A 14,018-nucleotide genomic window follows, 5' to 3' on the forward strand; every position below is an offset into this window, starting at 1 on the left:
TGGGTTTGAATCTACCACCTGGCCAGGGTCTTCCCGTTTCTGCGTGGGTTCTTTGGCTTCCTCCCACAGTCCAGAGACATGCAGTTTGTGTGATTAGGTTAACTGGTTATGTGTGAAGGGCTATTATGTGTTAGCCCTGTGGCAGACGGCCGACCTGTCCAGGCTGTACCCTGCCTCTCGTCCTTTAACAGCTGAGATAGGCTCCAGCAGTCCAGAATCAAATAGGCGGAAGAAAATAGACGGATGGATGCAACCAAGGTATGCAGAAGAGCGGGACGATGGCTGCCTCCAGCAGGATAATATGACATGTCACAAACCTCAAACTGACTTCTTGAACAATGATAACAAGTTCAGTGCACCCAAAAGGCCACCAGAGTCACCTTTTGGGTGATTCACATTCAGTCAACAAATCTGCAGTCACCGAGGAATGTTCCAATCACAGGATCAAAGTGGGAAAGCAGCACTGGCCATGCCACCACTTCCCCAGGCTAAAAACGTATTCATTCTAAAGGTTTTACTTTTCTCATGTTTCTGAATCATGACTCGTGTCTCATAATGAAGCTCAAACTCAGGAGTTAAGCATCTATAATAAAGCCCCTCTGATTTATTTTTTAACCTGAAAGATACTCATTTAAAAAAAAAAAAACAACCCCACCCCCCAAAAAACCAACCAAACAAACAAACAAACAAACAAACAAAAAAAAACACAACCCACAACCTAATATATTGTTAGGGAAATCTGTTTTGCATGTCTGAAAAAAAAAATAAATCAAACATCAACCACTATATTTGATTTTCAAATCATCAGGATCAAAGTGGCAAAACAGCACCGGCCTTGCTGCCGCCTCTGGTCACAAAACCACAAGCATCTGCATTTTCCTTTTTATTTGCAACCATCTTTATTATCTCTTCCAGTTCTGGATGTGAAAAGAGGCAATAATTTTCTTTAATTAAATATCTTTTTTAATAAAGTAAAGCAGAAAAGTATTTACAATTTTTCAATTAAACTGTAATCAATGACTGGGGTTGGATATCACAAGCACCTTCTGCCAGCTAAGGAGAGAAAAATATAAATACAGGGGGGGAAAAAAACTGCCACATTGTTTCAGAGGAGCAGGGGAAATAGGGGTTACATTAGCATAATTTCTTTAAAAGAAAACTATTCATCGTATATTTACAGAACTCTCCTGAAATGCATTTCCACTCATGGAAGCAAAGAAAGGCCTTAGGATTCGTACTGTTAAACTTTTCTTAAAAGTCCTTTGTCATTAAAGTGGATTTTTGTCTGTATACTTTTTCAAGTTTCAATAATGATACTTTTTCTTTAAAAAACAAAACAAAAAACAAAAACACGAAAAGGCTTTGAACGAGGGTGAAACCATGATCCCTCGCTCTTGCTCTCCCTCTCTCAGTCCACAGTTTGTTTTTGAAGCGCAGGAAACAAGTGAAACAGACACAATAGAGGGTGGGGGTGGTGGGATTGAGTTGGGCTGGGGTTTTGAAGGGTAGCATCGCTGCCACCCCTGCCAGCAGCAAAATGGTCAATGTTCATTGCCCCTCTCCTCAGTGACAATGTCCTCAGGAAGTCCACAACCGTTGCATTCACTCATGACTGAAATGTCTCTTAGACGGCTCTTTTCTTTGTAGTTTTCAATTTTTCTTACAAAAAAAAAAAAAAAAAAAAAAAAAAAAAAAAAAAAAATTCAAACCACCCTTAATCATCCAACACTGGGAAAAGGGAAACAAAAAGCTCTACATGAGCACGTCATGTAGATCCAAACGGCAGACATGTAGCATGAAATCTGTCATGTCCACATGATAAAGGGTGAATTCATCAAAAATATAGATGTGAACAGCCTTTTAAAGTCTTCTGTTATATTTTCTGTCTTTAAGCAAAATGTCTTGAGTAGTTTTGCCGTGGCGAGAAAAAGCTTTCTGAAAACAACCCAAAAAATAAAAATACTGAAGGAAACAGCATCAGAGCATCTCCTACAGCTTTCAACTCTTCTCAGCATTCTCCCTCTCTCTCTCAAATCTATTTTTCTCTTTAGTTAATCCTGTGTTTGTTTCAAAAAAAGACATTCGGTTGCACAGAAGAAAAACAAGAAACTGAAAACAAACAAGAAAAAAAAAAAACGATCGAATGTTCGATCCATAATACAATCTCTCCCAGTTGAAGAAGTTTTTTTTTTTTTTTTTTTTTTTTCTGTTTATGCAGAAGGCTTTTGCTGATTCAGCCTCTTGTGAATCATCCACAGAACATTCGCTCTCCCCATGGGTTTGCCCAGAACTCCCATCGATTCTCCGAGCAGCCCCTAGCTGTTATCGGATTCATCCTCGGCTTCGCGGAGCCACGTGAAGAAGGCAGTGACGGACTTCAAGGCCACGCCCTTCCCCTGCTGTTCGGCGGGGTCTTTGCTGGACTCCCACTTGTAGAAGGCCTCCTCTTTGATCACGTCTTCATCGTAGAGTGTGTCGAAGAACATTCGCAGCAGATCTGATGAGGGAGGGGAGAAAGGAAATGATGAGGAAATGAGGAAAATGGTGAGGAATGAGGAAATGATGCCGATCACTATCTTAATCTTTAAAGTTGTAGCATGAAGAGAAGCAGAAATCTGAATTTCAAAGCATTGACAAAGGACAACCTGAGCCTGAATGAGCTACTTACTGGCAGGCTGCTCCATTTGCAACATGAGGGCTTGCAGAGCATACAGAGCCTGTAGCTCCTTCTGTTCGTCCTTTAGGTATTTCTGCAGGAGCTTCGCCCTCCGTTTGATCTGCTCGCTGTCAACCTTGTAGGGAATCTCACCTGCGGGGGAAAAATTTCAAGAATGTTCACATTTCACTCGGACTACATCCTCTGACATGGATTATTTTTACACACTGAGTAGCGGCCCTTTCATTCCTAAAAGTACAACTAAAGCCACACATACTGACAATTAACAGAACATTTTTAAAAAAGGGGAATGAAATAAAAAGATCAAGTTTTTTTTTCCTAGCAGATGAGACTTCTACCAAATGTTAAAGATAAATCCTGTCAGTCATAAGTCCTGTCAGCTGTGAGGGAACTAAAAGCTCACTTTAAGTAACACATGATTTAACTGATTTCAGCAGTAAAAGGTCCCAAAGTTCAGTAATATGGTAAGAGAACTTAAAGCCCATCAGAACTGAAGTGGACCAGGAAGTCTACTAGTCTACTTAGTCTAGTGTTAATAGTGTTTAATGCGAAGAGTGCAGAATGACTCACAAATAATTGCTGACTGGCAGATGCAGGTCATCAGCGCTCTGACAAACATGTTGGAGGAGGTCTGCTGTTCATCCAGGTTGGCCTACAAAGAATCACATTTATTTATGTGTGCACAAAACTGGAAAACACCACCCAAAAGACGACGAGCTGTCTCAATCAGCTCTGTTAGTGCTGCGGTTACGAAAGTTGCTTTGTTAAGACACTAACGATGACACATTTTCAGGTTCTAAAAGTCAGAACCCACATGAGTGGATCTGAAACCAACCTCAATCCAGTCAAAGATCCTCTGGTTGTCAGCCTTGTCCTGGATCAGTCTGTCCAGCTGTCTGGTTAGATCTGCAGCGCTGAGCTCCTTCTTTTTGCCCTTCTCCGACTCATCGCCCAGTGTAAACTCCACATTCTACAGAGAGAGTGGGAGAGGGACATCATGGTCATTTTTCACAACGTTTGTCACATCACATGCTACGAGAATAATTCTTCCTTTTATTCTGCATTACATTAAATGTTGTAACACTTCATATTGGACTGGAGGATTAGACTATTTTACTACTATTATTAATGGAACTCATTTAAGATCCATGTGTGGTATTTTAAGATCACATAAACAATGATGATACCTAACATTTGATAAGTCATTACTTTTCACCTCTGGTCATTTAAAATGGTCTTTTTTCTCCATTTCTTCAGCATCTGTCATTACAATGGTAAGACCCTTTTTTTCTTACTTGGATCTGTATGATGTACAACGCTGATATCCTTAATACGGTCAAAAGAAAATGAATTAAGTAACCCTAATTCAGAAGAGTTTAAAAGAATTGGAGCATGATAAGCCAGTGGAAGTTTTCTTTAACTATGTGAACACAAAGTCATATTCAGACTCCTCGGTTAGGACCTGAGCTTTAGATTCTTGCTTTTTCCTTCGCAGTGATGAATTACATCGATTATAACCACAGACAGCAGGCTGTTAATGATGAAGGCAGTGAGTGAACCCTTACCTTTTCTGTCACAAACTTGTTGACGTCTACGTCCTCGGGGAGGAAGTCTTTCCACTGCAGGCCAGCCTCCCTCCACATTGTACCTGCCTTTTTATGGCTCTGATGGGAGGAAAGAGATATTTGTAGACTGATGGAAAACGCAATCATATTTATGACTGCCACAAGATCTCAATCTTATTTTTTCTGGGACAAAAGTTTAGGTATATATGCTAGCTTTTCAAAACCACAATATGACATAATAATGATCAGCTCTTACCATTTCTTTGCAGAGTAAAGTGAGGATGTGAACCAGCAGGACTCCAGCTTTGTCCAGAGGGATCAAAGGCTTTGAGACATCCCTGAAGACACATCAGGCAACCGATAAATTAACCATCAACAAATAGAAATATCCCATTTATTCCTCATGTAAAGTGTTGAGAGACTTGGCAAGTACTATAACAAACCTGAAAAGTTCTCCCATGGGGATGCCTCCCTCATGAAGCATGGGAGTGAGCAGCTCTGCCAGGTAGAGCCAGATGTGGGGGATGTCTATCGCCATGTCTTCCGCCACCTCCAGGATTTCCTTAAGCCTGAAAAAAGAAGCACAGTACACGGACATCAAAGATTATTCAAGGGTTAAGAAATGCAAGAACAAGCCCAACTTGACTCAGCAGATGGAATTAGCAGCATCGCACCATGCTGGTATCAATATATGGAAACTCACTGCTTTCTGGCCAAACAGGGGGTTTTAAGATTTCACCAAATGCTGAAAAATATTCACAAGCCTGACGTTTCCCTGCGGGCCGCTGGTAATGTGGAGTCTTGCTGGTCCAAACTTTACTGGTTAACCCAGCACCTCCCTGGGGGTTCTGTACTCACCCTTTGTAGTACTGCTCCTTTGGTAGGATGCCGGTCTTAATGAGCTGGTGTAGCAGCAGGCCCATGTGCTCCCTGGCGATCGTGCTGCGCTCCAGTGTTGACTCCAGCCCGTTTCGTACAAACACAAACAGCAGCTGAGTGCTATTCATCTCCTGCACACACTGCAGAGCCTCCTGTGGGGACAGACAAGGACAGAAAGACAGCAGTAAATCATAAGCTCCTCTTTTATCCTCTCATGGCTTTAAGTGTAATAAATAGATGTTCAGGTGTCAACACTGTGGACTTTAGATGATGGAAATACACTGAAACTCTCACTGTGAATAAGAAGACTATTAGAGTTGCATCGTTTAAAAAGCAGTATCAGTGTGTACCTTCATGTCGTTGATATGGAGGTACTCCTCAGTGATGGCTGTGGACTTCTTTTCCAACTCCTCCTCGGTCAAGGCAGGCTTGGTGGGGGTCTGGGGAGGTGGAGTGGTGGCAGCTGTCTCCCTCTTTGCTGTTCACAGAACAAAAAAGAAAGAAAGAAAGAAAGAAAAAGAATAAAACACAAAACACTAATTCAACAATTCAGATTTTAAGCTACATGAGGGGGAAAAAAACTCCAAGGACGAACAGAAACGTTGTTCCCACACTTATCTTCTTGTAAATCTTCAAACTTAAGTCAGTACAGCTAAATAATGAGGAGCACAGCAGTCCTGCCAACATTTTTATGTTTGGGGTGGAGTTAATTTTTCTCTGTAACAAAAAAAAAATAAATAAATATTTGAAGCTTTCAGAGAATCGTGTTCTTATTAAATTGTGGAAAACTGCACTGATGACAAAAAGAGCTGCAGAAGTTATTATGCTACTTTTGAAATCCATATTTTTATTCTTAGTTTGCAGCTCTGTATGATTTCAAAATGAAAAATCATCACCATCTATCTGATCCTCTGTCTGAAACAGGCCTTTTTTAACTGATCTCATATTTCATAATAAATGACATCAAGCAAGCTGGATGCCATTAATTACAGTTTAATTTACTGGCACTCTCCCACAGGTGCTGGAAAATCTGGATCTTTCCCCCCCCCGTGCCCTTGCAGCAATTTTTTTTTTCATGTTTTTAATCATCATTTTTTTAAACAAATGAACTTTGATTACAAACTTTTTTAAAAACTTGATCCATAGCGAGTTTCTCAGAAGAAACAATATTGGAAAAACTTCATCTTTTCAGACTGTTATCACTCCCATGGAAACACTTGCTGGCTTCCTCCTTGGACCCAACCCTTTTTTTCTCCAGTCTGACCATCTCCTCCTTTTTTTGCCTCAGTGGTGCAAGTGTTTTTTGCTTTTGTAAATTTCAAATAGGAGGGGGGCAGCATGCAGAGTGCAGTCAGTGAACACAATCTGGTTAATTTAGAATGAGTCTGCTTCACTAACATATGCATGGCAGTAAGAGCAAAATTGTCCCATCTCATAAATAAGAATGTTTACACGCACATATTAGTAAGTGAGGGCCACTGTGCTCACAGCCAGAGCTATGAGTACTCTGTACATGTCCTGCAACCACCACCTCTAGAAACACTAACTACATCATGGATGTCATTTTTTCATTCATAAAAAAAATGTTAATCTAGGGGCATGGACCCCTAACTTTTGCAGAAAGAATTTTCCAAGTTTATACTGGTGTGATGATTCCATGTATCTAAAAAAGGACTATTTTTTCAAGTCTGGTCTCCTGCTGTCTGATTTCTTTATATAGTATTGTTTTTTTAATTCAAGTTTTAAATATTTAATATTGTATGCTAAAGTTATCTCAGGCAGCCTACCATTCTCTCTGCTTCTGGCCCGTTCTCTGCTGTCTCGGTCGTCCGTCATGCTCGCCACACGGCGGACTGGATCAGCAGGGCCACGCTGCTCTCTGTCCCGACTCCGCTCCTCCTTCTCCCGACTGAAACTGCGTTTAGTGACCTGGAGCTGGTTTCGATCACGGTCGTCTCGTCGCTCGAAGCGGTCGCTGCCACGATCTGAGCGATCAAAACGATCACTTCGTTCTCGACTCAAGCTGTTTCTGTAGAGTTCAAACAAGAAGTCTCAGAGGTACAATTGTAAAATACATCTCTACACACTCACAGTATGAAAAGTTTGAGCTGGTAATGAGAATTGTGTCCCGTTGCTCACCTCTGAGGAATTCTCTTATCTGTGTCTATTGAAGAGCCTGAGGAAGACGAAGGCTGCTGCAGGGCTGAGAACCTGTTGAGCGTGCTGGTGGCTGGTCGGCTACCCGTCTCTGAGCCTGGGGATTAAAACAGGCACATGAGATAAAATTACACTTCAGTTCTGATTCACACAAATAGACAATTGTTTGATGTATAAACACATTTGCGGAAAAAACCTACCAGAATCTGCAGGCTTGGCACTTGTGCCACCGCTGCTGCCCTTTCCCCAGCTGCCCCACGTGCCTTTACCTCCTGGGGCGAGCAGCTGATTGTTGAAGTCAAGAACAGGAGTCTGAGAAGAAAAAGCAGTCATTAGAAGTTAGATATTTTTAATTGATTGTCAAAATGTGTTCACATTGTGCGTGAGAAGAAACCCCCGCCTTCTCTTACCTTAGTGATTTTGCTAAGGCGAGAGGTGTCAATAGGTCTGTTTTTAGAGATGGGCACTGTGTTCCAGCCGTCATCCTGGGGAGAGGCACCACGCCCTGGGGAGTGGGGTCCCCTACGGCCTGGAGAATGAGGGCCTCGACGACCTGGAGAGTGAGGGCCCCGACGGCCTCCACCCATCCTGCCTCCTGAGCCTCCACTGGATTCCTTCTTAGAGATGAGGGCTTGCTGTACCTTCATCTGCTCCCTGTGTTCCTCCAGCTCAGCCTCTTTGTGGATCTGGTCGATGGTCTTGGGACCCTGATCGCCTCGCCGGGGCACCCAGTTATTCTGGAACATGTACAAGACAGATTTGTGAGAATGATGGGGGGGAAACAACAACCAACACACACACAAAAAAAGAAAATTTAAAAAATGAGGATGAATTTGAAAATGTGTTCTTTTTCTGCCCATGTCGCCAACTCTGTCTTGTATGAATGAACACAAAGCAGAGCTTATGTACCCTTGTCATTTTGATGAGTGTCTCTAAATCAGTGACCTTTATAACTACAGTGTTCATAGAACAAGAGAGCGAGAGAGAGTGAGATAATCATTCCAGTCGCATTTCTGTTTTTGTCTTGAAAGGAATAAAACATGCAGTATGTGCTTCAATTAAACTACGCTGACACAGAGCAGCAGATTCCAGCTTGAAAAACACTGAAAACAGCAGGTTTTGTAGGACTTTGTGGGAGGGACTGGAAGCCTAACTAAAGGACTGCAACATTCCTTCAAAAGAAAGAAGCTTCAATACCACCAGACTTAACTGGCTTCAGAAAGTTGCACATAAAAGAGATGAATTGGGGGGGGGGGTGACAGGAAAATTATGAGGCACACATGATGACACAGCATAGGATCACTCAAATCCTGTTACTTCAATTGAGAGAAGATGTCTCAGCCAATGGCACAGAGTAGCTCTGTGTTTAGGAGCTGCCCTGCATTAATGAGCTGAGGAAGACTTGTTTTCTTAGCCCGTGTATGAGCCTCCCACTGGCCAGAGCTGAAGGACCAGTGTGGGTGTCTCTGGGCTGTGGACAGCACCATGCAGGGTCACAGACCATATGCAACAATAATGCATGAGTTATGTGTAAAACTCATCGCATTAACATGACTGCAAAAATTCACAGAAATATAATCACCTTAGTGAAAACATAGTCCTCAACACACAGACACACATACACAAACTACCTACTATGAAGTTAATGTCTAAAGTCCTTGTGTGACAGCACAAGTGAGCGCCGAGAATGTTAAAAAAAAAAGTGGTTTCTTTAAAGTTGAAGAGAAATTGCTGCCAATTTTGTGTTTTAATAAATGTTTGCTAACAAGAACCAAACAAAACAACAACACACAATAACAAAGTAACCAGGCAATCAAGACAGCACTAAGGGTTTCCCCAGATAAAGTTACTGCTTTTGTCAGTCTCTGGTGGAGTGTAAAATCTTAATTTCCTCATCACAAAGACAGTCTGACAGTATGTAAAGCTACTGTAATGTTCTGTATAAGAGTGCACACATAAACCAATACTGATTTGAATGATTTTAGTTTTCTTTCTGATCACAACCACATGCAAAAGATTTCCCACAACTGAGTGGAAACAGTTCAAAATAACCATTTTGAACTGTTAGTTTCCTGAAGCATGCAGCAGCTCCTAATTGGGAACCCAACAGATTTAAATATGATATATAAAATCTCATTTTCTATCATTTTGTCTGATTTAATAAAAGTGCCTGTAAAATCTCAAGTGTTGCATAGTGGGTCAGGCTTAAAAAGCTAGATCTTTTTTTTGGTCTACTCAAATCATAAAATTTATAAATAAGCATTTTTTTAAACAACGAATCTGCAACCAGAGAGATTTGGCTGGGGAAAAGGCTTAAGCTCCAAATTATATATGCAAAACAGCTCATTGAGTCCATATGTGACTTTGTTATTTACCCGTCGAAGGTCCAGCACATCCTGCAACATGAAACGGATCCTGGAGGTGGTCTTCCTCTCCTTTATTATTTTCTCCATCTGATTAAAGTATTGGTCCATACGAGGCTGAAGTGGGACACAATGGTTAGGTTAAGTGCATTGTGCGTTTATCAGTCAAAATTACAGAATCTTGGGTTGCATGCATCTCGGTCATGTGATTCCAACATGTGTGTGTTTTGTACCTTGGCCTTCTCAAAGTCAAGGTCCTTGCCAATGGTGGACAATAGTCTGCACAGGCACTCCAGAGATTCCTCGTCATGGTTTTTGAGCAGCTTGACAATGCAGTCATGCATGATGACCTCTGTGAGCATTTTCAGCTTGAACAGCTCACCGATGAACTTGATATTGCCTAGAGACCTCCTCCTGGCCTTGTCCTTAGCCTCTTCTAACTCCTCAATGAGCCGCTGCTTCTCCTCCTCCTGGGAAACAAACACACAGAAAAAGGCATTTAAAAACAAGTACAGTTAGATGGATCTCTAAAACCTTTCAGATGTTTAACTATTGACTTCCTATGTGCAAATTATACTTCACAATGCAGCATACATACCCCGGATGCAGCTTCCAGCTCTTTCTGCTTCTTCTCGAAAATCTCATCATCGTCCTTATCCTTCTCAAACTCCTTCTGGCATCGATTTAGCAGCAGCTTGCGAAAATTCACAGTGGCTCCTGGTTTATCTGGAATTTCGACTCTAAGCTGAAAAAAGCAGAGACAGAAAACATATGTTAAGTAAAGGGCAAAAGAAAACCGGTTGCAAGCTCAGTGTTGCAGTGGCTCCTCAATCCCATCACTTAGATCAGTGGCCCAGACATGTGGCACTAATTTAAGTTCATCACTGGTGACTCAAAGACATGTGTAAACTAGCAGTACTAGGATTGACACCACTGCAAAAGCATTGTTGCATCTGCCAATCCCGGTGTCAATCTATTACAAACCATGATGTCACTTTTGCGGTGGAGTTCGGGCTTCCTGCATTGCCTCAACAACTACATTTAAGATCAAACAATGTTATTTAAAAAACAAAACAAAACAACAACAACAAAAAACATATATACATGCACACAGACACAAACACACATAGATACACACACAAACACACATGTACATATAAAAAATATAAAGTACAGAGCTATCTCACTTCAAAAGTTCATTAAAAAGAATTGTTGCCCAACAAACCACAGTTTTTATTTTTATTATTGACAATACCCTCAATACACCCACAGCAATGGTCGCTTCGCTCACTGCCTAAACATTGTCTCACAGTCACTTCTATTTATTTCAATAAGGCACAGGATGCTGCTGCAGTATTCTCTTGAATGATAGGTGTCATCACCCAGACAAAACTGGCATAAGTGGTGATATTAGAGGAGAAAAGTCAAAACCAGAACCAAAGACGTGGCTGAGGGTTATTCTGCCAAGTTTTTTCAACAAAGCCTCAAGTTTTCAAACAGTTCCAAGGTCTCCCTTGGTGTATCTGTGAATGTCTGAGCTCCTGTGCTGGAAAATCATTAAAATGGTGGCAAAAACCGACCGTACACTGTACAGATGCAGTTGTGGCACACCGTACCAAATTACAAAAATCGAGAGGTGCATGACCAGCCAAAGTGCTGGCAAGATTGTGGCGTACGACAAAGGATGTGATGTCAAACTAGGCACAGCAGGTAGCGCCGAGTGAGCATAATGACCCTGTAAGAATACATTTTTCACTATGTTACTATGCTGTGATTGCAAGTAAGTAGGTAAAATTTTATTTAAATAGCACCTTTCAAGACAAGAATCGCAAAGGACCCCAAAATGCTTCACTACATTGCAGCCACTCCCCAACTCTCTGCGAATGGTACTTATGGCCATTAACCTTGATAATTTACATATTAATGATCATGAAACTGACTTCGAGGCCTTTTGTTACTCAGTGGTGCTAGTTTCAGTCATTATGTAAATGTACGGTTCGTTAAGGTTGGGAGAAACCTGCAGTCAGCTGATACCATTTTAAATGCTTAGCTAATATCTACAGACTTCTTGCTCTGCAATGTCATGTTAATCACTCGTAGCTGTGTGTGAACAAGCTTAAAAGTGATTTTGTACTCCGTGTTTGGTAAAGCATGCATTACTTTCTCTTCATTTACTGTTTATCCATCAATCACACAACAATATGATACAGACTTGACAGACTGACAAATCTAGCACTGATTTTCTATACTGTGCTGTAGGGCTTGGCGATATGGCCTAAAATCCATATTGCAGTATAATTTGAAGCATGTGCAGTAACGATATATATTGCCCTATATTCTTTTCTTCTGTGTGTGTGTGTATCAAAATGACTGAACAGTATAGAATGCCATTTTAAGAACATTTATTGTGCACACGTTTTTTTTAAAAATGAAGATAAATGGGCAAAAAATTTTGAATTAAAAATACAAGTAAAATATCAGTAAAACACTAAATTCTAAGTTGTTAAAAAAGTGCAAAATGTGCCTTTGGAAAAGATCAGTCTGCTGGTGTGTAGGGACACCTTTTTTCTTTCCACTTGACTGACTGGGCGGTTGTGGAGGGCGCAGTTTTTCGCTTTCCTGATATTCCAAAACGTGCTTCGTCTCTTCGCTATTACTGTCTACCATATACCCTTATACCGCCCACCCCTACTCTGCTGCATAACTTAAACATCTAAACAACAACACTTCCAGTGTAAATATTCAAGCATATATGTAGGGTGAGACATCACTTACCCCCATAAGGCAGCGGCACATGTTGGCATAGGCCACAGAGAAGTCTGGTTCAGAGATGGCCTTTTCAAAGGTGAGGTCTATGACTCCTTTCAACCGCTCTTCCGTGTCAATGGTCAGTTCTGTTACTTGTTTCATGAGCTGCTGAAACTTTTGGGGGGTCAGTTTGTTGAGGATGCTGCGCACCCGTTTAAACAGCTCCTTGGTCTTGATCTGCTCTGGTTCACTCTCGTCTACCTCCTCTGCCCCACGGCTGCGACTGCTTTTCTTCACTGAAGGCTTCCACGCCTTCTCTGCTTTGTTCAGCTGCACCTCATCACTAAGTGGCATGCTGCTGATGATTTTCCTCAGTTCTTTCCTCTGCATTTGTTGAGAGCGACGTGGTCCGACAATCCCCATGCCCATACCTGGAGACTGTAAGGGAAACATCAAAACGTGATTTAATTTAAGTAATTATTCAATTGGAAAGTGCTGGGTTACACAAAGAGAATTTGAACTCACTGGTCCTCTGTTTCCTCCTCCCATGCTGGGCCTGCCAAGGTTGGCAAAGGAGGGCGTGAAGTCAGGACCGCAGTTCATTCCTGGTAGGCGACTGGGGTCAAGTTGTCGCAGAGGTGTCTTATTAGCCTGAAAAGACAGAAAGCAGGAAGGGAACTTATTTACAATTTCCACTACTACGTGATGTAGACATCTTTTTTTGGGTCTTATTTCACTTAGACTTGTTTTTAGGGTAAATCTATGCACCTTGTCCAGCACAACATCACTGATGGCTGGTAGACCCTCAGGCTTGTTCATACTGGCTGAGATGAACTGGAATCCCAGAAGAAACTCACGGTCATATTTCTTCTTCTCTTCTGGGTTGATTGGCTTCCATTGTTCTGAAGCAAACAGAAAACAGAAGATGTGTTCTTGTTAAAAGACATTTCACAACATATGAGAAGAGGAAGGTAGTCCATTCAATGAATAAATTCTTAAATTCTGTCAAGTTTCAGACACCCACCCTCTTTGTACTGATACTTCTTGTCAGTGGCAGCCGGCTTGGGAGGATCCGGCTGAATGTTCTCAGCATCCAGCTTGTCCTCCTTGTCCTCCCAGGTTAAGTCTGCCTCCTCTTGGGCAGGGGGAGCAGTGGCAGGGGGCTGGGGCTCTGGTGCTGGTACTGGCTCAGGCTCTGGTGGAACCACTTTTTGCTGCTTAGTCAGAAAAATCAGTTTGGAATTTAGAAACGGGTCAAGCTCATATTTATGAGATTAATTAAGACATTACAGTAAAAGTCAGCAACTACAGTTCATCCTATGTGGCTGGAAAGGGTTGATGACTTAAACTAGTTTCTTTTCAGCTTCAGTGCATATGGAGTATTTGCAGATTAGTTACAACAGGTAAGAAAAGTATGAGAATGAATGAACAAATACATCATTGATCACATACCTCCTTAAAGGCATCCAGGAGGTCTCCTACTGCCTCCTTTTTGTTTAGATCCTTCATCTTTCTTTTTTTCTTTGGCACAGACACAGCAGCTAGAGAAAGAAAGACAGGCAGGCTCAGATGAGCTTAAAAATACCGCATCTGACAGAAAACCTGAGGATGACTCGATTCTCAGTTTGT

The 14,018-nt window shown here is 41.6% G+C and overlaps 1 protein-coding gene and 1 non-coding gene across 3 annotated transcripts in view; both read right to left on the reverse strand.

Annotated features, from left to right (window-relative positions):
- Positions 1-1,147: 1,147 nt before the first annotated feature.
- LOC100706162 (eukaryotic translation initiation factor 4 gamma 1) overlaps positions 1,148-14,018 on the reverse strand; it is a 36,167-nt gene continuing 23,296 nt past the window's right edge. For both annotated transcript variants that reach the window (XM_005460994.4, XM_025898152.1), the window contains 21 exons: positions 13,842-13,930; positions 13,414-13,606; positions 13,158-13,291; positions 12,915-13,040; positions 12,417-12,827; positions 10,240-10,386; positions 9,875-10,111; positions 9,654-9,758; positions 7,689-8,015; positions 7,479-7,590; positions 7,261-7,375; positions 6,909-7,150; positions 5,472-5,599; positions 5,101-5,273; positions 4,686-4,811; positions 4,499-4,580; positions 4,243-4,341; positions 3,513-3,647; positions 3,248-3,329; positions 2,669-2,809; positions 1,148-2,497 (listed from right to left, as the gene is read on the reverse strand). In XM_005460994.4, coding sequence (XP_005461051.1) covers positions 2,316-2,497; positions 2,669-2,809; positions 3,248-3,329; positions 3,513-3,647; positions 4,243-4,341; positions 4,499-4,580; positions 4,686-4,811; positions 5,101-5,273; positions 5,472-5,599; positions 6,909-7,150; positions 7,261-7,375; positions 7,479-7,590; positions 7,689-8,015; positions 9,654-9,758; positions 9,875-10,111; positions 10,240-10,386; positions 12,417-12,827; positions 12,915-13,040; positions 13,158-13,291; positions 13,414-13,606; positions 13,842-13,930 — 3,386 coding nt within the window. In that variant the 3' untranslated portion in view covers positions 1,148-2,315. The remainder of the gene's footprint in view (positions 2,498-2,668; positions 2,810-3,247; positions 3,330-3,512; positions 3,648-4,242; positions 4,342-4,498; positions 4,581-4,685; positions 4,812-5,100; positions 5,274-5,471; positions 5,600-6,908; positions 7,151-7,260; positions 7,376-7,478; positions 7,591-7,688; positions 8,016-9,653; positions 9,759-9,874; positions 10,112-10,239; positions 10,387-12,416; positions 12,828-12,914; positions 13,041-13,157; positions 13,292-13,413; positions 13,607-13,841; positions 13,931-14,018) is intronic.
- Positions 10,465-10,531, reverse strand: LOC112842299 (small nucleolar RNA SNORD66). Its single transcript, XR_003214028.1, has one exon. It is a non-coding gene; the product is annotated as a small nucleolar RNA SNORD66 (small nucleolar RNA).

This window comes from Oreochromis niloticus, linkage group LG14 (genome assembly GCF_001858045.2).
Source record: "Oreochromis niloticus isolate F11D_XX linkage group LG14, O_niloticus_UMD_NMBU, whole genome shotgun sequence".
NCBI lineage: Eukaryota > Metazoa > Chordata > Actinopteri > Cichliformes > Cichlidae > Oreochromis > Oreochromis niloticus.